Below are 24615 nucleotides of genomic sequence, written 5' to 3' on the forward strand. Positions count from 1 at the left end.
GCTAAATGCTGCCCGTTCGAGTTGCCACAACTGCCACCAAGGGGACAGCAGAACAGCCGTGGAACTGCACGTGTGTGGTGCTGGCACCTTGCTGCTGCTGGGTGTGGAGTCCCAGGACGAGCACCGGGTGGGATTTGGGGTGGGAGTCCCAAATGATGCCAGCAGCAGTCACAGCATCTGAGCCCCACCTGCGACAGGGACAGGGGGCACTGGGGCACATTTGTGTCCCTGTCCCCAGGGGGATACGATGCCACCATTCCACACACAGGTAGGGGCTGCCTGATGGCAGGACACTGTCACCATCAGTGGTGGTGTCCAGCAGTGTCCCCAGCAGTGGATGTTCCCATCCCTGTCCCCGTTCTCGCACCCATCAGAGCAAAGTGACACCCATGGGACACCAAGACTGCTGTCCCTGTCCTCGAGGGGGGTGTCACTCCGCCATCCCACGGCGTGGCAGGACACTCTTGGCACCCCCGCCAGCAGTGCCACCGTGCCAGCGGCGGGGGCGGGAGAGGCGGAGCAGCGAGCCGGGGCCTCCCGCAGCTCCCCCTCCCTCCCTGCCTGCCTCCCGGGCCGAGCCGAGCCGAGCCGTGCCATGGGACCCGCCTCTCCCCGCCCCGCGCAGCCATGCTGGGCTCCGAGAGCGGCCGCGATGATGCGCTCCGCTTCCCTCCGCAGAGCCCGGGCTCCCCGGCGGCGCCGCGGCGGCAGAGCAAGGAGAGCAGCCTGACGGTGAGAGCGGGGCACGGGGCTGGGGGAGGTTCGTGATGGGCACCGGGGCTGGGGGACCGCGGAAGGTTCGTGGTGGGCACCGGGGCTGGGGAACCGCGAGGGGTTCGTGATGGACACCGGGACTGGCGGACCGCGGAAGGTTCGTGATGGGCACCGGGGCTGGGGGCGTTCGTGGTGGGCACCGGGGCTGGGGAACCGCGAGGGGTTCGTGATGGACACCGGGACTGGGGGACCGCGGAAGGTTCGTGATGGGCATCGGGACTGCCCATGAAGAGCACCGGGACTGCAGGACCGCGGGGATTCTGTGATGGGCACCGGGGCTGCGGGGATTCCATGCTGGGCACCGGGTACCGCGACTGGGGGACCGCGGGGATTCCGTGCTGGGCACCGAGGCTGGCGGTATTCTGTGATGGGCACTGGGGCTGGGGGTATTCCGTGATGGGCACTGGGGCTGGGGGTATTCTGTGATGGGCACCGGGGCTGGGGGTATTCTGTGATGGGCACTGGGGCTGGGGAGCCGCAGGGATTCCGGGCAGTGGGGATGGGGAACCGCGGGCATCCCATGCTGGGCACCGGCCTTCGCAACCGCGGGGATTCCGTACTGGGCACCGGCGCTGCGGAGGTTCCGTGATGGGCACTGGGACTGGGGGCCCGCGGGGATTCCGGGCAGTGGGAATGGGGAACCGCGAGCATTCCGTGCTGGGCACCGAGGCTGGGGGACCGCGGGGGTTCCATGATGAGCACCGGGGCTGCCGGGATTCCGTGATGGGCACCGGAGCTGGGCAACCGCGGGGATTCCAGGCAGTGGGAATGGGGGACCGCGGGCATTCGACGCTGAGCATCAGGCACCGGGGCTGGGGGACCGCGGGGATTCCGTGCTGGGCACCCCGTGCCGGAGCACCCTGCCCTGAGGATCCCGTGCTGGGCACCCCGTGCCGGAGCATCCTGCCCTGAGGATCCCGTGCCGGGCACCCCGTGCCGGAGCATCCTGCCCTGAGGATCCCGGAGCATCCTGCCCCCGCGGCGTTTTGGTGTTCAATCGCCGCTAAACCCGCGGAGGGTTTGGGATCTCTGCCCTGTGCTGGGGTTCAGGCACGGTTCTCCGTGGAATGGTGGTGGTTCCAGGATGAGCAGAGGGAATGCGGTGCCTAAAGAGGTGCCTGGCACTCTGACCAGGTGTCCTGAAAAAACTTCCTCATCTGATCATCACCACAACAGTGTACTGGGAGAAGGACTGAAGAGTTAGAGGAAGACAGACAGCAAATTTTTTTTTCCCAATCTGTATTTGAGGTGTCTAGGAGGTTTCTTGTGCCAGAGTGTCAAATTAAAGATTTCTGATGGAAAGTACAGGCAAAGGTTTTATATTTCAGTGTGAAGTTAATCTTACATTTACTTTTAGGCTTTATAATTAAGTATAACTGGCTCAATGATGAGACTTTTTACAAGAACATGTAGTGACAGGACAGGGAGCAGTTTAAAATTGAAAGAAAGAAGATTTAGGTTAGCTAGTAGGAAGAAATTCTTCCATATGAGGGTGGGGAGGCCCTGGTACAGCTCTGGCTGCCCCTGGATCCCTGGAAGTGTTCAAGGCCAGGTTGGAAAGGGCTTGGAGCAATTTGGGATAGTGGAAGGTGTCCCTGCCATGGCAGAGGGGTGAACAAGATGGGCTTTAATGTTCCTTCCAGCCTAAGCCATCCTATGATTCTGTGTTATGAATGGAAATGTTCTCAGTTGTATGATGTATCTTACTTTACAGACATTAATAACTTTAGTGTGCTTGGTGACCTCATCTGGAACACAATTAGCACTTGTGAGTTCTTCAGTGCAGGACAGGTGATTAAAACCAGAAGGGAAATCAAAATAGATGAATGAAAGTGGCTAGTAATAGAAAGTTTTATTCAAATGGAAATCAGAAGAAATGAACAGATAAATTAATTTTCGGCAATAAAAGAGAGGCAATTCTTGCAGCTGCAAGTATTGGCAGGGTATCAAGTCCCTGAGAACAAAAGGAATAATTTAAAATTATACATCCTTGTTAGTGTTACTATGAGGAGGAGATTGTTGTCTGCATTGTCACGTGCAGCCTGCAGATTTATTCATTAGTGGGCTGGGTTGCTGGTGACAGAGACCAGGGCTCAAAAGGAGTACATAGAAGTGCCTTTAACTGAGATGTGAGTCAGCCACTGCCATGCAGGTACAGTGTTCTGGGGCAGGAGGGGGAAATCTTCAACAGTTTTTGAAAAAAAAAAACACTTTAATCAGTGATTTTAGTTATAAAAATAGGCTGTTACTGATGTTAGTACTGGCAATTGGTTTACTCAGAGTGTGGTGTGCTTTGAAGCAAGTACAAATCTGGATGTTCAGGCATTTTTGTAGATGTCTGGGAGAATCAGCTGTTCCAGGGCTGCAGTGGCTGGGGCAGGAGACGTGTCCCAGCCCTTGAAAGGAGCTCCTGCCTGCTCAGATTGGGGGGTTGAGATAAATCATGGGCTGAGCATTGTGTCCAGAGGGACTAGGCATGGTCACACAGGGTGGGGTGTATGAGAGCACGAGGAGGAGAGCTTGTTTTCTGCAATCCCTGTTCCTTACTGGGCTGAGGGCTCAGGCTGTTCTCTCAGGATGGTTTTCCATATTTACTGGCCCATGTGCCATCAGGTAACATCTGCAAAGCAAACTGTGTGTTATGTCAGGGTCACTGGCTGTGCATTTCTCCTGCAGAAGCCCAAAGCTTTCAAGTGGGATGAATCAGATAGACAAAAATAAGCTAATTTTAACAGCTGTTTGCTCCAAGCCATTGCCTCCATCAAGGCAGCATTGTGAAAAATGAATCTCATAAGGAGTGTAAACTGTAAAACAGTGGAAGTGTTTTTCACTGTCTCCTAGGAGGTTCTGTGTGCTCAGTGCCACTCAAGCTGACGTGGGGATGTTCTGCTCAGCAGAGCTGCAGGGCACGTCCTTAGCTTGCTGTCAGATGCTTTTCCTTGCTCTGTAGCTGTGCTCAGCCACAACCTCTTCTTGCAGAGGGGAATTCTGTGATCTACTTTGAGGCTTTTGGTCCAGGAAACCTCCCTTCAAAGCGAAATCCTGTGGCACACAAGCTGCAGACATCAGGTGATGTCCAGCCAAGCTGTTGCTGCGTCATTGCCTTCAGCAGAGGAGTGGGAGCATCTTCCTCAGGATGCATCTGCCTCCTCTGCATCCAAGTGGCATTTAGCAGCACAGCTTCTGGAAACCCTGAAGGCAGGTGGAGCTGGAGTATTTCCCATCTGTGTGCAACCAACTAGAATAATCTGGTGCTTTCTCTTTGGTCAGTGAATGTTACTGACATGGTCTTCCATCTTCTTTGGAGGAGAAACTCCAGCTGGGTATATCAGAGTTATGAAACCGCAGGTGTGTGGTCTTTGCTGGTTTTACAATTAATTTCAAGGTGCACTTGCTGTTTTAAGGCTGGATGGTTTGCTGGGTGATTCCTGAAGCCTCTGGTCTGTGGAAGCTGGAGATATTTACAATAGGTAAAGGAGAGCTAAATGCAGAATGTACAGGGGGATTTCACCTGAGGAACAGAGCTGTGTCTTACTTGGAAGAGCAGGAAAGCTGCCTGATTATAAGGTATTTCTGAGTGTGGGTTTTTTTTCTTCAAAATTCTCTAGTGCCTTGTTGGGATAGTGCAGGACCTGGAAAATGCTGGTGTTTGGATTGCATGTGCTGGCCACGTCAGTGAACAGTGCTGCAGATGGGAAGAGGAGCAGCCTGTGCACAGGAACTCGGGATTTCCTGCTCTCTGCTCTGTGTCTGGCAAGTGTGACACACACAGGGCTGTGATGAGCACAGGTTCAGCCCAGGTCCCCCCTGTGCCCTGGGGCTGACTATGGTAGATACTGTCACAAAGCCCTGGTTGGGCAGGGGCCTGAATTATCTCTGAACCTTTCTACAGATAAACCAAGTGGAGAGGGCTCCTCCACACTTTCGGCAGAATCTTTCCTTTGAAGTAGGAAGGAATCAATGGATTTGTTAACAGTGAGGACTTGAATTGTCTGTTCTTCCCTTCTGTGGTACCATAGCTGCAGCATCACCCTACCAGAGCTAAAACCCAGGGCAAACTCATGGTGTTGAAGCTGCCCAGACACAGCCTAGGCATTTCTGGGCTTCCCTGTCTGGGGAGAGTTCAGACTGCCCAAGCTCTTCTCCAGCCTTTGCATTTGGCTTTTTTTACCCAAATGGTTCCATTTGCCATATGAACTCAATGTTGGATGTTCTACTTTGAGTCTCAACTGAAATAGTAAAGAACATACTGAAGTGAGGCAATCTGGGACAGCTCTTCTGTGGTTAAGGTGCTGAGAATGTGTAGAAATCAAAAATAATGTGCATTTTTAAGTTGAAGAGATAAGCAAAAATGTTGCCCTGCTTTAGTCACGTGAGTGTGGCACAGTAAGTTCTCCTGCTCTCTGCTCATTTATTTATGTTGTGACTGCTGTAATAAACATGTAGTTGATTATCTAAGCTTTGATCAAATTATTCTTGTTTTATTCTTGTTGCTTGGCAATGTCTCATTTACTGGTGAGTGACTTCAAAGCCTGTAGAGACTCTGAAATCCAGGAGATTAATGTGCATGTCCAGCCCAACAAAGTTTGTTGTTCCTGTGCAAATCCTGTGCATTCACCTGGCTCCCTGGGTCTGTTCCTCTTCTGTCACCCTTTTGTGTCTCAGACATAATTAAGAGTCACCTACACCATAAACAGCTCATTTTGTCATTATTGCCAGTGCACTCGTGGGAAATAGGAGCTGGAATATTCAGCTGTTAAGGGTATAATTGCATCTGCTCATGATCAGTACACAGGCAAAAGTATTTTAATCCATTGAGTTTGGCACGCAGTTTGTCAAGAGAAATGCGTTTGTGCTGCTTGTTTGATCCCCTCTGTGCGTGTCCTCCACCAAGCTTTGTTTGTCACTGTGTTTTTTTCCTTCTCTGACTCTGATCCTGCTGTCCCCTTTAATCCAGTGGCTCCCAGACAGGTTTTCTGGTGCCACTCCTGGCCCATGGCAGCTGGAAAGACAAGCTGCTGTCCCCTGGCAGGTTTGCTCAGCTCTTCCTTGGGGTTTTGCCCTGCTGCTGTCTTGTCATTAATTTTGCTTTGTTGCGAGCTGACAATAGCCATCATTTTGACAAAGAGGCTGCATAAGAACTTAATATCATGGTGAGGCTGATTATCACCTCACCTGTCCCAGTGGAGCTTGTGGGAATGCAATGCAGGTCATCACACCTTGTTTTCTCTTCATGCTCTGTGATTCCATCATTATCTGAGAGACCTGCTTTAATTTGTTTTGTTTCTTCCTGGCAATTACAGCTCTAATAGTCACCTTCTGCAAGCTTTTGTTGGGCCTTGCTGGCAAGTCAGCATTATTCAAATATCCACAGTGCCACAGGTCTGGATTTGGAGCTTGCAGGGAGCCTGGACAGCTCTCAGGGATGTGAGCAAAGTGTGATCTCTCAAAATTAGTGAGGGCAGTGCTCCTTTGCATGGAGGGAATGTCACTGTCCATGGGACTGATGGAGCTGTCAGACATGGGGACATCACCCCAGGTGCTTTGGCTGTCCTCACATCACTCAGCTCATCAGTGGCACCAAGCTGGTGAAGCTGAGTAGGGTTTTTTCAGCTCCCTTTGCTTTTAGAAGGAAGAAAAGGAGCATTTCAGAAAGGGGGAATGCCACCCTGTCACACCACTGCTGCTCAGTGCCAGCCTGGTGCTCCCCTCCTGCTGGGAAATGCTGGGAGGTTTTAGAAATGCTGGGAAATACCAATCCAAGAGCTCTTGTTTGAGTGTAAGCAATCTGGGGTAATGAAAGGAAAGAAAGATCACAGGATAATCTGTGTAGTTCTATGGAATTTTTAGTAGTATTTCTAGAGTTTAGAAAATTTTCATGCCCCCTGCTGGGACTTAGTGCAAAAAGATGTAAATTCTGTTAAAGTCTGTTTACCATAATATTTTTGTTTGTGTGTTTGTTTGTTTTTAAGATTGTAAAAGCTTCTGAGTTTATTTTTTGATTCTGGCACCAATTCCCTTTTAAAAGTGATACTAGACCCAAATGGCCTCATGACTCTTCCCAGACAATCAGCATCATTTCCAGACAATTCAGCCTTTAGAGAAGTGAAGAATATTTTGATTTATTCCTAAAACTTTTAGAAACACTTGAATTCACCCTGCTTTCATCCCCTGCTGATGTGCACACTCACTGTTCCACTTGCTGCTGCATTCCTGGAGTTCTGTGCACTGCAGTGAGACACTGTCCCCAGTCCAGCCCTGGCATTTCCAGTGACTCTGTGGTTATTGCTTCAGGACGTGGACACTCACTGTCACATCTCTAATCAGCAGCTTCCAACTGACACAGATTCAGCTTTTGTGGAGCAGGCACTGCCTTTAGCAGGGAGTGGGAATTTCCCATGCTGGTTCTCTTTGCAGATTTTTCAGCTGCAGGATACAATTTCTGTGCCACCCACTACAGACCACCTCCCTGTCCTGGTGTGCAGTGCCACGACACAATGATCCAGCTCAGGATATTCTATATTTCTATGGTTCTGTGATGCCCAGACTTCTGTTAAAGGCTGCAGAACACACTTGGGAAGTGCAGTTGGTTAGGGCATGGCCATCCTGCTCCTCAGCTGAGCTGGTGCATGACTCTTCTGCTGGGGAATCCAAGGGAACAGGGAAGGTGTTTGCAGTGCTGTGCTTGGCACCGTGTGGCCAGTGGAGGCCAGCTGTGAAGATTTTCAAAACTCTAGAAATACTATAAAAATTCCATAGTTGGATGGAGGTGCCAGCTCTGGTTGAGATAGCTGGTTCTGGCTGGAGATGCTGGTTCTGGTTGAGGGTTCTGGCTGGAGATGCCAGCTGTGGTTGGAAGTGCCAGCTCTGACTGGACATTGTGCCTCTGGTTGATGGTTCTGGCTGGAGATGCCAGCTGTGGTTGGAAGTGCCAGCTCTGACTGGACATTGTGCCTCTGGTTGGAGGTGCAGGGTCCCCAGTGCATGGTCACTGCCTGCAGAGCCCAATTTTCTGTCTTTCAGGTCAGTTTGGAGCCTGGTGGGAGCTGGAAGGCAAGACACGTGGTTTAGGCTCTAGCTGAGGTGACAGCCAAAGACAGCACAGGTTCAGGGTGCTCAGCCTGCTTTGGGGTGGGCTTGGCAAGCTCTGGCAGGGTGATTTATGTGGAGCAAACTGTTACAGGGCAGCTGCTGAAGCTCCAGCCTGGGCAGAGGCAGCAGAACCAGTGTGGGTTTGTAGGAGCAGCTTGTATCAGCTGAAGGCTTTGTCTGCTGTGCTCTGGAGTGGTGGGTTTGTGCTGTGTCAGCAGCCACATCCTTTCTGATCCTCTCTGGATAGCCCAGAGGCAGATTCACTGCATGCCTTTGGGTCTGCCTGTGCAGCTGTGCTAAAACCCTACCCACAGATTTGTGTGGATTTCCTGTGAGTTAACTGATCCAAAACAAACCCCCACCCCCATACAGATATACATCTGTGACATCCCAACCCCAATACCTCTTGATCCCTTGGTGAATCAAGTGCTTTTAGTGTTCCCATGAGCCCTGAGAGGGGCTGATTTTAGGGAACCTGCCCAGCAGGGATTTGGGGTGAGCATTACAAACTGGCAGTGAGCTCTGACTCGTGCTGGTGCTTGCTCTGGGAGGCTCAGCTGTGTCCAGGGTTGTTCTGCAGAATGTTCTGCTGTAGCTGTGGTGCTCGTTGCCTTCGCTGTGCTGTTAGCAGGCTGCAGTGTTCCACTGGGATAGCTTAATGAGTGCTTGGATTTTCTGATGCTGTTGTTTAATGAGCGTGTGATGAGTCCTGTCTGACTGATCTGTGTGAGCACTGAAGGTTCACTGGCTCCAGAGAGCCCCTGCTCTTTCTACCCAGAGCGTCACTTGCATCTGAAAAGGTCTTAGACACAGATAGAAGGGCTGTGCACTGATAAAATAATCTCTTTTTTTGGCATCCTGTAGGAGATGGCATAGCCAAGGGTGTTTTGCACTGACAGTGCTCTCTGATGCTCACTGTGTTTCTGTGCTCAGGGTGTTTCACATCAGGTTTTTAGCACAATTTTCAGGGATTTGGGAGAACTCCCTGCGTGGTGCTTTCCAAATGCAGCAGGTTTTCCTCATGTGCAATGGGTAGTTGATTTCCCTCTGAGCCAACACTCCTGCCTGCAGAGAGCAGCATTCTGGGAATACTTGGCTGTTTCCATGCAACAAGCAGTTTTTCTGCCCTGGCATGCCTTCACTGCGGATTTTCTGATGGATATAACTTTTTATTTACGTATTTCTCATTAACAGCTACATTTCATTACTGTCTAACTCTCCTTTTTTTTTTTCGCTTTTGTATTTTTTTTAACAGATCAACTGTGTGACTTTCCCCCACCCTGACGTAATGCCAGAGCAGCAGTTGCTGAAACCTTCAGAGTGGAGCTACTGTGATTATTTCTGGGTAAGTGGGCAGCCAGCCACATGCCACATGCAGCTCCAGAGCTTCCAAGAAAGTGGAATAAACAGCTTGATTTGTGGTACAAGGTAAAGGAGAATTTGGGCTGAGATACAGTGTGTTCAGGGAGTACCACATAGACTGGGGATGCCAGGGAAGATCTCCTGGAAACATCTGACCAGTCTGAGATGTGGCTGATCCATCAGAGAAGGAAAGGCAAGGGCAGTTCCCAGGAGATGGATTTGCTCAGGAAATAGGGAGGATGTAGGAGAAGCCACATATTTCAAAATAGCTCAGGCAAAAGGGCAGTGCAGGAGGAAGGGAATAGAATCACACAATCCCAGACTGGTTTGGGCTGGAAGGGATCTTAAAATCTACCCTGTTCCACCCCTGCCATGGCAGGGACACCTTCCACTGTCCCAGGCTGCTCCAGGCTCCATCCACCCTGGCCTTGGGCACTTCCAGGGATCCAGGGGCAGCCACAGCTGCTCTGGGGCTTCCCCATCCTCACAGGGAACAATTCCTTCCCAATATCCCATCTAAGCCTGCCTTCTGGATGTGGGAAGCCATTCCCTGGGTCCTGTCCCTCCATGCCTTGTCCCCAGTCCCTCTCCAGCTCTCCTGGAGCCCCTTTAGGCCCTGCAAGGGGCTCTGAGCTCCCCGCAGAGCCTTCTCCTCTCCAGGCTGAGCAGCCCCCATTTCTCAGCCTGTCTCCAGAGCAGATGTGTTCCAGCTCAGTGGCCTCCTCTGGACTCACCCAACTGACCCCCAGCTCCATGGATAGTGAGGTAGCTGGCAGGGAATGTGATTCCAGTGTTCCCAGAGCCTTGAGAGCCAGGGATGCACAAGGAAGCAGGGGTGCCCCTTCTAAAGCAAGTTAAAAACTCTTTGTTAAATTGTACAGCTCCCTCCACAGGGTATTCCAGAGGTCAGACAATGAATGCCTTCTTTGTAGGGTGAGGTCTGTGAGGGACAGGCCAGTTTATAGCTTGAGTAGTTTTAATGCAGCCTGGAGCCTGCAGAGTCTTCCATGGCTGGTTCTGTGTGTGCCCCCTTGTGCTTAGGTCTCTTTTCAGGCTCCTGAGTCACATGAAAATGATGCTGTGGTCCTTGGAGTGTGGAGCTGATAGAAAATTATAGAAAATGGTCTTCCAGTGGAAAACTTTCCTTCCACCTGAATGTTTTTCTGGGCAGTGAGAGGAAAACTACAATGGAATGAACAAGTACTACAAAAGGAACCAGCAATGAAGCTTTTAGGAATCTCATGTATATTTTCTGTTCAGCAATGAAGCTTTTACGAATCTCATGTGTGTTTTCAGTTATTGGTTACTGAAGTGTTTCCCTTTTAATAAAAAGTGTCAGTGTTGGAGGCCCAGCAGAATGTCTCCTTGTGCCTGCTCAGTGCTGATGGCAGGGCATTGCTAAAATACACTGAAAAAAAAATTGCACATATTTGAAAATGGTCACGTTACCACAACATTTATTCAGTTCCTTCCAGTCTTCTGATCCCAGTGGGCCCTAAATAATTAATGGTGTACTGACTGATTTTTTTGTACATGTCTCACAAAAGTTCCTGCCTCGTTTGGTCCTCCCTGTTCAAGCTCAGCCTGTGCTTGGTTCCATGGCTTGGTCACATCTTGATTTCAGTGAAACTCTACTCACAGCTCCTTACTTCTTGCAGACTTTTATCCTCCCATAACTCTGCTTGCAGGAATTTCCTCTTTGGCCTTGTCATGCTCTGCCCACAGCTCAATTCTCCTTCCTCCATCATCTCCACTTCTCCCACTGGCTCAGCCTGCTGGTGCCTGGCAGGGCACCCTGCCAGTCTCCTGCTTTGATTAATCTGGCATTTTCCTCTGGCTGCTTGTGCAGCACGTGGGGGATCAGAGCAGCACTGGGGGAGATGTTCTCTGAGAGTTTGGGTGTTGGAAGAGGGTAAGAAATGAAATAGGGAAGCAGGGAGAAAACTGTGTTGGTTCTTGAAGCCAGTGGAGCAAGGGTTTGTGTGAGAAACAGGCAGTGAGGGATGGGATGTGTGGTGGCAATCTGTGGGATGGGTTTGCCTTGTTTTTACAGCAGATTTATGCAGACTGGCTCGGTTTTCCTCAGTAAAAATCACAGTTGGCAAGCTGCTAAAGGTGTTTTAGGGCTGGAAGGAGCAGCCCTGTCCTCCCCTCTGCCCCAGGAGTGTTCCCTTGCTCCAGGGCTCCTGCTTTGGGCAGGCTGAGCCCTTGGGGCTGACCTTACCCAGGTGTGAAAGGTGCTGGGCAGGAATGACAGCAGGGCTGCTGCTTGGCCCCCACAGCATCCCTTTCTGGCTAAAGATAATTGTAAAACTTCCCTTTCTAAATTTAAGAAAATGAGCAAGAAGGATGTGATGCTGTTTCTTTGAGAGGGTCTGAGGTGCCGTAGCCACAGCAGCTCTGAGGGCAGGATTCCTCAGGCACCACTGCTGGGAGCCACATCTCTGTGGGTTTGGCCTGCAAAGGATTTTGCTGAACTTCCTTTTATTTCTTTCAGGCAGACAAGAAGGACTCACAAGGGAACAACACAGTGTCGGGATTTGAAATTCTTCTTCAAAAGCAGCTTAAAGGGAAACAAATGCAGAAAGAAATGGCAGAGTTTGTTCGAGAAAGGTAATTAGCACTTGGCTATCAAATGAAATCTTTATTGCAGTTGTTTTTTCCCCAATTTAGATATTCCTTAAATATGTTAAGGCTTAAACTGCATAAAAGGTTTGCTACAAGTTCTTACTGAAGATTTAATATTTCTTTAGTGTTCATCCACACTTTCCAGTTCTCACTTGTCTGAGCTGTATTGCACAAAGGCTGTCTGTCAGAGGGAACCTAGAAGGTTTTAAGCAGCACATTCAAGGAAAAAGTACAAACAGGAGAGAAGCAGAGTGGAGGGGATGTTTAAAAGGGAGATATTTTGTCTGAAAAGTACAGAAGCAATTTGTTCACATGCAGCATAGGCACAGCTTCCTAGAGGAAGATTTAAAAAAACATCACTTTGAGCTTGGTAATAGAACCACAGGATGGTGTGGGATGGCAGGGACATCTGATAATTCCATTGTTCCCTCCTAATCTGGAGGAACAGTGTAAAAGGACTCAGTCACAATCTTTCCTCAGTGGGAATTATGGAGCTGTCTGTCCGATATCCTCTACGACCTTCTCTCCCTGTTCCCCCTGTTGTCTTAATCTATTTAGTTCCTTCTTGCATGGCAGTCACATCAGATCATCTTCTCCTCCCTTTGCAGCTCTCTAGTTTTTCTTCATCCACCATAATATGTCATGACTGAAATTATTTGAGTGTGGGCACAAAAAGTATTCTTTTTATCTCAAATGTGCCCCATAAAAGGGCACTTGCTCAGGCAGCTCCTGCAAAGGGGCCTGCCAGAAATACCCCACCTTCTGAGGCTGTGTGCATGACAAATAAAGACACTTCAGAGCAGGTTTTGTGCACAGCTGGCAAAGAATAAGGAGTTTTTCTATCTGGGGCCCTCACAGTTCTCTCAAAAATGTTCTGTTGAGCGAGCTGGGTTGAAAACCAGTGAACAGACAAGTGTTTGCTGTGCCTGGGAGCATCTGCACCTTGCAGTTTCAGTGGCAGCAGAAGATGGTTCCAGGCAGGATTCCCATCACCTCTGCACCAGCTGTGGGTCATTCCTCCCTGCTGGGCTGTGTGGCAGCACCTTTCTGTCACAGACACATTTTATGAAAAATCCTTTCCTTAAGATTTTTCCTCCTGAGAAGCTGAGAGGCCTCAGGAACAAAATGTAAACATTGGTTATCTGCTGCTGTGGAATGCAACAGGTGCGTCTGGGATTGGTCTCATGTGGTTGTTTCTAATTAATGGCCAATCACAATCAGCTGGCTCGGACTCTGTTCGAGCCACAAACCTTTGTTATCATTCCTTCTTTTTCTATTCTTAGCTAGCCTTCTGATGAAATCCTTTCTTCTATTCTTTTAGTATAGTTTTAATATATATCATAAAATAATAAATCAGCCTTCTGAAGCATGGAGTCAGATCCTCGTCTCTTCCCTCATCCTCAGACCCCTGTGAGCACCGTCACACCTTTCCTGCTCTGCTCCCTTGCCCCTGGCAAGCTCAGCTCCTGTCCTGGTGCCTCCAGGTGGGTGAGGACCAGCACAGGGCAGTGGGTGAGAGGAAGGGGCTGCACCAGCCACGTGCTGGTGCCAGAAGCTGCTGCCACATCCCTGCCACGATTGTCACCCATCACAGAGAGCAGGAAGCATTTGCTGTCCCCAAGGAAGGTGCACTTCATCCCCCCAAATCTCATCTGGGTTTTTTCCTGGGTGGCTGCACTCCTTCATTTTTGCCTCAAGGATGTGCAGCCTCACATTTCACAGCAGGCTGAAGCACGTGCTCCTGGTTTTGCAGACAGCAGAGCAGAAACACTCTGTCCTTGTTGCTGGCTCTCCAGAACTGGAGCTTCTTCAGCTAATTTTGTCTCACATGCCGTCCTGCATATAGCCCTGCTCTTGCCTCTGCATTTTTAGCATATGGGGGGAGAAGACTGCTCATCAAACCGGTGCTGCCAAGCCCTGGAGACTGAAAGGAAAATTCCTGTGGCAAAATCTGTTAAAATGCAGAGAATTTCTTGAAATTACGTGTGTGGGTTTCTGCCTTAAAGCTTACTTACTGCTGTCTTTTTATTTTCTCTCTGTGTGTATGTGAGTGTAGGATAAAGATTGAGGAGGAATATGCTAAGAACCTGTCCAAACTGTCTCAGAATTCCTTGGCTGCTCAGGAAGAAGGGTAAGTGTGTCTCTGTGAATTTCACAGAAGACGAATTTTAATATAAAAGGCATTTCTCCCACGCAGGTACAAGTAATTTTCCCCAGCTCTCTCCCTCTGACTAGAGGTTTATTTAGATTAGCACCCTGGGCATGTTAGGGAAGATGGAATTGCTTCAGAGTTGTTTGTTTGGGTTTTTGTTTTTTTTTTTTTAGGTTGTTACTGAGAAGTTTTTTAGGAATATGTGTATAAAACGTTGCATTTCCAATCAGGTTTATATGCTGTCCTTGTTGTAGGCAGGACTGGTTCCTTCCAGGATTAGCATGTATTTCAACTACTTTGGAAATGGAAGAATATATAGAATATATATATATACTACTGAGAGTAGCTGTGTAAGGTCAATGCTGGTACAATCAGAGCAGCACAGACAAGAGGGAGGATAAAGAAGTCTCTTCTCATCAAGGTTCTGGCACTCCAAGAAAAGCAGCAGACTGCTGCTTTTTTCCAACATTTTACACTTGGGAAGTTATTAAGAAGACATTAGGCAGTGCAGTTCAGCCTGAATTGCATTTTTTCAGTATTAATGCAAAGGCACCACTGCTGAAGGATCAGAACTTGGTGGCTCTGTGTGTTTCACCACAAACCCTCTGAGCTCTGAAGGCCAAGCTGGAAATGACTGTCTTCATTTTGGCACTGAAGCTGCATGAGGTGTTTTGCTCAGCTTCCAGGGGGCAAGGACAGAAATTCCAAGAGGATAACTGGGCTCTTACTGCCCTGAGCACCTACACTGGGTACACTGGGAATGGTTTCTGTCCTCCTTTCTCCTTGGGGCTGGATGCTCAGCTGATCTAGCAAAGCTAAACCCATTTCCTCCCACATCTTCCTTCCACTTTCTCCTATCCCCAATGGGAAAAGGAGGGAATGACTGAAAAAATGAAAGGGAAGGAGACAAAGTAGGTGAAAAGAAAATGAATGAGCACTCAAGCCTAAGAAATGTTGAAGTAGAAAACTGGAAAGGACATGGAGCTGAGAGCACTGTCCAGTGATGCTCTCCCAGATAACAGGGATAGTGTCAGTGGGAAATGGGCAGTGGGAGAGGACCTCAGGGAAGGAGGAATATTCTCTAGGTGTGTCCAAGTTGTTTAACTGATGAACACCACATTTGAGGACTCAAGGCCTTGCAGCAGCCTCAGAGGTGACAGATCATTAGTTTGAGATTGCAGGTGACAGGTGATTTTTCAGGCTATCAGGAACAGTCAAATCTCATTATCCTTGAAAAGGGGATGGGGAAGAGATAGAAGGAGCCAGGAATTGTAGATCACTCAGCTTTATTTAACCTGTGCAAAGTGGTAGAGTAAGCCATCAAACTTCCACTTAAGGGGAAAAATTAGATGCAATTGTTGTATATGCATAGAGACCCATGCCAAGGCAACCTAAATTCCTTCAGTGATGGAGTAAAAGACTAGGTCAACCCTCACAGCTCTTAATTTAGTGTTGCTTTTTGTGATGGGAGATTCTCGTAGGCAGACAAGAGAAATGGTGGCCTAAATAAAGCTTAATGTGCAAAAAACTAGGTAGGAAAAACCCACTGCTTACAGAAACTAAACTGCAGAAAGTAAGTGTGGAATGAGATCCCAAAGGGTTTGTCCTAAGTCCAGGGCGTTTTAAAATGTTTTTGTAATGAGCAACCTGTGATAGAAGAAATTATGGATTTACTGTATCCAGAGATGTGACAGAGCTAGGAGGGTTGGTATGTGTAACTTGAGGAAAAGGTTGCAATTCAGAATTCTTGTGTTAAAATTGAGAAATTAACTAAAAAAAAAAAAACTAAGATGCATTTTAATGAGGACAAAGCAGCGGGTTTTATACTTTCACAGGACGTGAAAGATACAGTTACATAACACTTTGTGGGAGAAGGATCTGGCTATAGTGAATCACAAGCTTATTCATCAACAACTTCATGCTGTTGTCTAAAAAGGCAATCACATTGAAATGTGTAGAAGAAAGAGTGTCTGATACAAAATAATCTGTTACCAGTTTAGCCCCTGGAGTTGCACTGTACTGGGGACAGTGTAGTTTTGGTTATGGTGCTTTAAGAGGAGTCTGGGCCGTTGTAAAGGATCTGGAGGAGTGTGCCTCAGCTGCCACTGTCCTGGAAATAATCTGAAAGAAAAAGACAACAGAGAAATTTTCAAGTGCTGAAAAGCTTTTCCGCAACTTTTCACCTGAAGTGAAAATCTGCTCTCTGAAGTAGGGTGTAAAGGAGAAGAGGTAGAAAAAACTGCATTGGTGGGAGCTTCGTTATGGTGAGGATGAGATGCTGAAGGGTCTTGCTTAGGGAGGCTCTGGTGCCTCTGTAAGTGGAGATTGTCATAAACTGGGTTTGCAAAGATCTGCTGCAAACAATGCCAACACAATTCTGCCTTGGTCACAAAGGTTGGGCGTTTTCTCAGATTTCTATTACCCTTTCCCATGATTTTGCTGATCAAGATATGATAAAAAGTGCTGTGCCAGATTTCTCTGACAGATCCACAAGGAGAGGTGGGGAAGGGACTGATCATTGTCCTGCTCTTCCTTCAGCACACTGGGAGAAGCTTGGGCTCAGCTCAAGAAGAGTTTAGCTGATGAAGCAGAGGTTCATCTCAAATTTTCTTCTAAGGTAAATGGTTCTTTCTTTTCCAAATATTTTTTCCCTGTATTGGTGGGCCTCTCCCTTCAGTGCATGTTAGTGGGGGAAATACACAGGCATGTGGTACAATTTTAGGAGAATTAGTAAGTTGGTGAACAAACTTGCTGAAACTCTGTCCAATCTTCCTTCCAAAATCAGTTTATTTAGTCTACCTGCTGAGTAAATCAAAACACATCTAGCTTTAATTTTTCATTAAAAAGTAAAACTGATTTTAGATGTTGTTCACCTGGACTCTGTGTTCCAGCAGTAAATTGAACTAGTGCTTGTACAATTCACTTCTGCAAAGGAAGAAATGAAAAGCAATATTTGACTTCTCAACAAGAATCTACTCTACCTGTCTGGAAGGAAGAGAACCAGAATTCTGGCTTTTTTGGTACCATTAGCCTTTCTCAAAAGTCTGCTGGGAGCATCACGTTATTTTGGGGTTTTATCTCAAGTGATGCCCAAGGAGATTTCTTTTACAAATTATGGTATTTATCTGGGTTTTTTTCTACCACATGTGACATGCTCTTGAATCCTGTTGCATTCTGTTAACCTCTGTGGGTGTTCAGGTTCAATTCAGTGGCAGATATCTCAGCACAACAGCCATGTTCTGGAGGAAAATTATAGCTCTGCACCATTTGTAAGCAATTCAGCAGAGGTTACTCAGGCAACCAGCTGCTGCCTTGGTAACCCACTGCTCTGCCTTAAACTTCGACATCAGGGCTGTAATTAGTGAAATACTTTTTGCTCCCCATTGTCCTCCTGAATTGTTTTCCAAAAGGAAGAAATGCACCTTGGAGTGATGTGTGTGTGTAGGCAGGCCAGGTTGAGAGGGGCTTTTCCATTATTTTACTTCTTAAACTCTGCACAGAAACTCCTGCAGCATCCTCCAAATCCTTCCCACTGTTTGTGTGCAAACAACAGTGTGAATGTGGCACTTCAGGGGCAAGGCTTAATGGTGGACCTGGCATCCCTGGGTTGTGTATTTGCCAGGAAATGCCTGATGAGGGCAGGAATGATGAATCTGACTCCGTGTTCTCAGAAGGCTAATTTATTACTTTATGATACTATATTATATTAAAGAATGCTATACTAACTATACTAAAGGATACAGAAAGGGTACATACTAAATGCTAAAAAGATAATAATGAAAATAGTAATAAAAATAATGAAACAATAATAATGATGATGATAATAATGATAAAAGCTTGTGACTGTTTCCAGAGTCTTGACACAGTTTGGCCCTGATTGGCCAATGAATCAAAACTACTCACAGCAGAATCCAATGAAACAATCACCTGTTGGATAAACACTCTCCAGACACATTCCACATGAGCAAAACACAGGAGAAGCAAATAAGAGATAAAAATTGTTTTCCTTTTCTCTAAGTCTTTTCAGCTTCCCAGGAGAAAAATCCTGGGCAAAGGGATTATTTCAGAGAATGTAGATGCCACACCTGGGTTGACGATGGGATTTGATGATCTTGGAGGTTTTTTCCAGCTGTGGTTCTGTGCAGAGCCAGGGATTGCTGTCTGGCTCCTCAATTCTTCCTTTATTTTCATTTCCAGCTCCAGAGTGAGGTGGAGAAGCCCCTGCTGAACTTCAGAGAGAACTTCAAGAAGGACATGAAGAAGTGTGACCACCACATCGCGGACCTGCGGAAGCACCTGGCCAGCCGCTACACGGCTGTGGAGAAGGTGGGAGCGGGAGCAGCCTGCAGGCTTTGAGACACCAAACTGCTGCTTTGAGCAGAGCAGCTGCCCCTTGGAGAGTTTCAGCTCTGTCACAGCTGTTCCTGCTGAGGACTTTCACTGTTTATTGAAATTAGGGTGTTCCTGACGCAGGGAATGATTGGTATCTGACTCTATTGATTCAGAAGGCTGAATAATTGCTTTATTAAACTATATTATATTACATTATACTATACTACACTATATTGAAGATTACAATTACTATTCTTTAAAAGACTACTATTCTTTAGTATTCTTTGTATACTACAAAGAATACTAAAGAACACTAAAAGATACTAAAGAAAACTCCTGTCTGAGAAAGCTAGGACACAGCTTTGAGTGATTGGCCAAGGAAACAAAACAATCCTCAGCAGAATCCAATTGACAAATCACTTCAGGTAAACGGTCTTCCTAACACATTCTACATGTGCATAACAGCAGGAGCAGCAAGTGGAGATAAGAATTGTTTTTCTCTTCTTCTCTCTGTGCTTCTCCAGGGAAAAACTCTGAGAGAGGGAATTATGTCTCTCTGCTCAGGGAATGTGAATGCCACAGCTGTTTGCTGTGCTTTGCCCAGCCCCAGAAATAGTTTGGCGTTTAATTGGGATCTGGGAAGTGCTGGGGCAAACATCTCATTGCTGAAGTGGCTTTTTGGTTCATCCTCCCCTTGCCAGCTTGGGGCAATAAATTTGAGGCAAACACTTCTGATTAGTGTGCATCTATTGTCCTCAAAATGTAGAGCACCTTGCCTTAGAATGGCAGCAGGGTCAGCTCAGAGGCTCACCTGGCTCCGTGGCCAAAAGCAGCTGGACCCTGACCTGGGAAATCACAAACCCTTCGCAAGAAACATCCTCACTGAAAAAACCCACACAGCAGCAGCAGCAGCAGCCAGTAATGGGCTGATGTGACACCAGCCAGGAGGTGGCTGAGGTCGTGGTGGAGGGAGTTAGACCCACAAAATGTGATCTCCCAGCAGCAGCTGGCAGAAATGGGCATGCTTGTGCCTCAGCTGCCAAATTCTATCCTCATGAGTTTGCTTTTGGGTGTGAATTGGAGAGGAAATACCATTCCCAGTCATCCCCAAAGCTGTTTGTGCTTTCATTAAAGCTCAGCAGGAGTTCCCCTGCTGGGACAGAACTGTGGCAGGATACACAAGGTCCTTAGGCTGAGTGTCTGCAAGGAAGGCATTTTTCTGCAGAACACCAAGTTCTTCACACTCCTATCTGCAAAGCAACTCAGTAGCAATACTGGGAGTAGTGAATTAGGAATAACCCTGGGAAGAAGGAAGAGCTGTGACTGCAGTGCCTGTGGAGCACTCAGCCCTCACAGATTGCTCTCCTGCAGCTCCCTCTCCAGACCTGCAGGACCCACCAGGGCCTCAGAACTGCACATGGAAAAAATTCCAGGAATGTTTCAGCAGAGCTGTAGCATTGAGGCTGGTGTGACTGTAAAAAACTGCAAAGTTCTAAGAAAATGCAGACATCCAATTTAGTTTGAAACACTGCTACAGTATAAAGAACAAATGTGACATGTTTTATAACAAATCCATGCAAAACAAGTGATTTTTATCTATTTATCAGCCTGCATGTAACAATGTTTATTTGTTAAGGTACTTTACTAATTTACATGTATAATATATATTTGTACTGATAAATCAGGTTTTAACAGCTTGAAGAACTTCTGAGTAAAGTAGTTCAAGTCACCAGTTGTAACCAGGTCTCAGGTTCTTGATTTCTACTGTTGGCATGAACCTGAGCAAGTTTTTCTGAATTAAAAAGTCCCTAATTAAGTTCCTATTGTTAGTTTGTGATGGGTGTACATTGAGTCCAGAACTTACTTAAAGACAAATTTTGTAAGATACTTGAAATTACTTTAACGATTCAGATCCTAAGAAAAGTGAATGGAAGAGGTGTCCTGGTAATGATGCTGTTTAAGACACTTGAGAGAGGCTCCAGCTCTCTTTTCTTCCAGAAACAATGAGAAAGCTATTAAGAAACAGGAGAGCCTGATGATGCCATTAGTCCTTTGCCTTTCTAAGACTCTGAAGAGTTCAGATGCACTTGTGATTTGTTGGTGGTGACCCCTTTGTGGTCACAGGACACTTTTGTGAACTCCATGGTGTTGTAAGAGCCTGAATCCCTGTTAGGACCCAGTTCCATGCACAGTTGTTGACTCCTCCCTGAGAACCACTTGTGAGAAGGAGTCCTAGGTGGCTGAAAGCAGCTGCCAGATCTTCTTCTCTGTAACTTCTGACTCTTCCTTATTCCTCCAAGGCCCGGAAAGCCTTGACAGAGAGGCAGAAGGATCTGGAAATGAAAACACAGCAGCTAGAGGTGAAACTCAGCAACAAGACAGAAGAGGAAATCAAGAAGGCCAGACGGAAGTCCACCCAGGCAGGTGAGTACCTGTGTCTGTCAGCACACAGCAAGAGCCAGGGGGCCTCCATCCATCCGTCCATCCATCCATCCATCCATCCATCCATCCATCCATCCATCCATCCATCCATCCATCCATCCATCCATCCATCCATCCATCCATCCATCCATCCATCCATCCATCCATCCACATGGTGCTTGGTTTTAATGTTGTGAAAACAAAGGCTGTTGTACTTGCAGAGACCCCCTGTGGCAGGGAGGAATGATGAATCTGACTCCATGTTCTCAGAAGGATAATTTATTACTTGATGATACTATATCATATTAAAGAATACTATACTGTACTAAAGAATACAGAAAGGATACTTACTCAATGCTAAAAAGATAATAATGAAAACTCCTGACTCTTTCCAGAGTCCCAACACAGCTTGGCCTTGATTGGCCAATGAATCAAAACAACTCACACCAGAATCCAATGAAACAATCTCCAAACACATTCCACATGTGAGCAAAACACAGGAGAAGCAAATGAGATAAGAATTGTTTTCCTTTTCTCTGAGGCTTCTCAGCTTCCCAGGAGAAAAATCCTGGGCAGAGGGATTTTTTTCAGAAAATGTAAATGCTACAAAAGTCAAAGTGAACCATGCTACAGATCTGTGTGATGTTAAATCCTCAGAAGAAACAAGCCTAGTTTTTCTGACTCAGATGTCACAAATTATTGATAATTGAGGTGAGAACAGCAGAAGTAGGGTGAGTTCTCTATCTCATGAAGGTGTCCTTAGATTACTGAATGTTTGTGAACTTCCAGAGTCAGATTCAGAGAAGCTTAGCTGAGGGTGTTTCTTCCATAAATCACAGTTCCTTCCTTGGTTCATTGCTAAATCACACTCACCCACAACTTGGTGGGTGCCTATTACACTTACTATTACTGTCTTTTTCCTTGAAAGTGATGTTTTTCAGTTTTTTCCCCTCTGCTACTCAGTGACTAAAATAATTTCGCTTCTGGGAACACCGAGGATATAGTAGTGTGTGCTGTCCTGTACTGAGGATACAGCCAGTTGCTGTGACCTGTGCACGTTTTGCAGAGGCTCAAGTCACATCTGCAGGATCCATCAGGAACTTTGAGATCTGCAAAGCTGATACATGCAGCTCAGTACCTTGGCTGAAAATAAGTTTTAGCTAGGCCTCCCATGTTTCATCCCTCCAACAAGGGATGTTTCTTGGTAGAGTGGTCCTTCAGAGTTCTGAGGATTTTAAAACTTCAGGATAGGTGTCTGGGCTTTAAGGAGTCTGGGAAGAGTCCTTGGAAGGGTGACCAAGTGTACAGGCAATCATTTGAGGGAAAAGAAAAAGTTATGATTTAACAACAGGAGGTTCTGTAAGAGATGTTCTTTATCACCTGAAAATTCACAGTTTCTCTTTGTTCCTTGGGTCCTTAGAAATTGTTTATAATCAATTTTTATTGAATAAGCAAGGAGGAGCTGAAGATCAGAGAGGGAGAGAGAAATTGAGCCTCATTTAAAGAACAAAGAGAATTTCCTAGCTGCAAAGCAGCAATCTCTGAAAATTGTTTTCCAAATTTGCCACCTGTGTTTCCCCCTTCATCAGTGCAGAGTCCTGTAACAAAGAAAACAATGGAAAGAACTGCAACTTCTGCTGTTATTGCCCTGATCACAGGAGCTGGAGCTCAGCTGGAATTGGGCATCTCCAGAGGCTGGAGAATGCATGAGGCTGCAAATCAGCGTCCCTTCATCCAACAGCTGGGGCCTGCTGCATCCCTCTCCTTTGGGACAGAGACCTCTTGGACAGCAGTCTCACCTACACAGTGCTGCCCTGCAGTTCCATAACTCACCATTGTTGATTTCCCATTTTAATTACTTTATTTTTCAAATACAACTTTCCATCCATGGCTTTTTTTTAAACTGAAGTAGCTTGCCTTTTTATTTATATTTCTGGGCATTTTGTAAAATACTACTCTTTAGGCTTATATTTTTCTTTCAAAATCTATTAATTCTCTCCCTAATCACCTTCTTTTTTGCCATATATCAGGTGCATGCATTTAGTTGAAATGTTGGTCTGTGTAGCAGAGCTCCTCTGAGCTCCACCAGGATTCATCTTCAAACGCTTGAGGTCTACAAAACCTGACCTGCACTTTCTTTCTGAGCTCTGGATGGACAAGACTGATGTGTTGTTGTCTCTTCTCTTTCAGGGGATGACCTGATGCGCTGTGTGGATCTTTACAATCAAGCCCAGTCCAAGTGGTTTGAGGAGATGGTGACCACCACTCTGGTGTGTAACATCTAAAGCTACCCTTGCAGAATTGTCATAGTCTCCAGTATTCATCATTCACAGCTAGTTCAGTGTAAAGCTCTGGGGAAAATGGGGTGATAAATCTCACATTGTTTGTCCTACTCTCAGTCCTAAGAAAAGCTCATCAGTAGGGGAAAGAAGAAATAATTGTTTCTTTGCAGAAGGCATTAAAGCAGTTCAGGGCTGCTTAGGGGCCAGAACACTCAAATTGTCCTTGAGAAGGATGAAGTAATGCACAAGGAAAACACAGAAAAACACATGATAAATCACCAAATCCATTTATACATTCATTAATTTTTCTGTTCCACAATTTCACAATTTTCTTTGAAGTCTCCCCAGAGCCATCTCTTCTGCAGACTTAACAGCCCCACTTGTCTCAGCCTGGCTTGCTGCAAGCTGCCTTGGAGCATCCCTGTGGCTTCTTCTGGATTTAACCCAGAAGCTGCACATCCTTCTTGTGCTGCCAAGCCCAGAGCTGGCTCCAGGTGGGATCTCACCAGAGCCTCCCCTAAGGGCCCTCCAGACCCTTTTTTGTCTTTGTGGCCCTGCTTTGGACACTCTTAACAGCTTAAGGTCTTTTTTTTATATATATTTTCATGCCCAAAACTGCATGTAGTGCTCAGTGTATTCAGTCCAGAAGGACTAAATGCAGATTTTGGGGTATAATATCGGAATTCAGAAGAAGAGGGAGGCAGAAAATGTCAAGAGGAAAGACAGAAATCACGTGCATTTCCAACTAAAGGTCGCTGGGTTCTGCTTACTGCCAGCTGAGCAAGGTGGAAGCTTGTCCCAGCTCATCATCTGGTGAGCTGAGCTCTGACAGGTGTCAGGTTGGAATGGGGGTGTTCTGAGCCATCCCCCCAGTGTGCTTTCTGCTGCCCCAGGGAATCACTGGAATTTCTGTAGCTAGCAATAAAGCACACAAAATTTCCCGCGGGAACAGATTCCCTCTTGCTTGCAGCATCTCTGAAGGCAGTGCCTCCACTCTCTGCCTTGGTTGTCTCAGTTTTGGAGCCTTTTGGAAAGGTTTGACCTTCTTTTCTGTTGCTAGGCTGAGATGACTGCTGTTGCTTGCTGTTTCTTATTCTTTGCAGAGCAGAGGAATGTGCAACCACAGAGTCCAGCTCCAAAGCATGACCCTGGGGCAGTATGGCACCTCCTGGCAGCCTTTTGTGTATCCTCCTTTCTCTGGGCCTCCGAGCTCAGGTTCCAGTAAAAATATGGACTTGTTTTTCTCCATGTCCAGGAGCTTGAGAGACTAGAAGTTGAAAGGGTGGAGATGATTCGGCAGCATCTGTGCCAGTACACACAGCTGCGGCACGAGACAGACATGTTCAACCAAAGTGTAAGTGTGCTTTTGTTTGCTCTCTGTGCCCTTCACTGCCCTCCAGCTGAGCTGAACGGTCCCTCCTGGCCTGCTCTGACTGGCTTTTGTCAGAGGATGTGGGGGAAGTGTCTGCAGCAGTGCTGCACAGGACTCTGATCGCATTTCATGCAGCTCATTCCTGAGGGAGACACAACCAGCTGAGGTACATTTGGCCAGCATGAGACATTATCAGCTCT

At 47.0% G+C, this 24615-nt stretch overlaps 1 protein-coding gene across 2 annotated transcripts in view; it reads left to right on the top strand.

Annotated features, from left to right (window-relative positions):
- GAS7 (growth arrest specific 7) overlaps nt 1-24615 on the top strand; it is a 79777-nt gene that overhangs the window by 46350 nt on the left and 8812 nt on the right. For both annotated transcript variants that reach the window (XM_058038830.1, XM_058038831.1), the window contains exons 5-13: nt 679-732; nt 9122-9211; nt 11726-11841; nt 13913-13987; nt 16547-16625; nt 18206-18334; nt 20641-20764; nt 22952-23031; nt 24299-24397. In XM_058038830.1, coding sequence (XP_057894813.1) covers nt 679-732; nt 9122-9211; nt 11726-11841; nt 13913-13987; nt 16547-16625; nt 18206-18334; nt 20641-20764; nt 22952-23031; nt 24299-24397 — 846 coding nt within the window. The remainder of the gene's footprint in view (nt 1-678; nt 733-9121; nt 9212-11725; nt 11842-13912; nt 13988-16546; nt 16626-18205; nt 18335-20640; nt 20765-22951; nt 23032-24298; nt 24398-24615) is intronic.

Source organism: Melospiza georgiana, chromosome 21 (genome assembly GCF_028018845.1).
Source record: "Melospiza georgiana isolate bMelGeo1 chromosome 21, bMelGeo1.pri, whole genome shotgun sequence".
Classification (NCBI taxonomy): domain Eukaryota; kingdom Metazoa; phylum Chordata; class Aves; order Passeriformes; family Passerellidae; genus Melospiza; species Melospiza georgiana.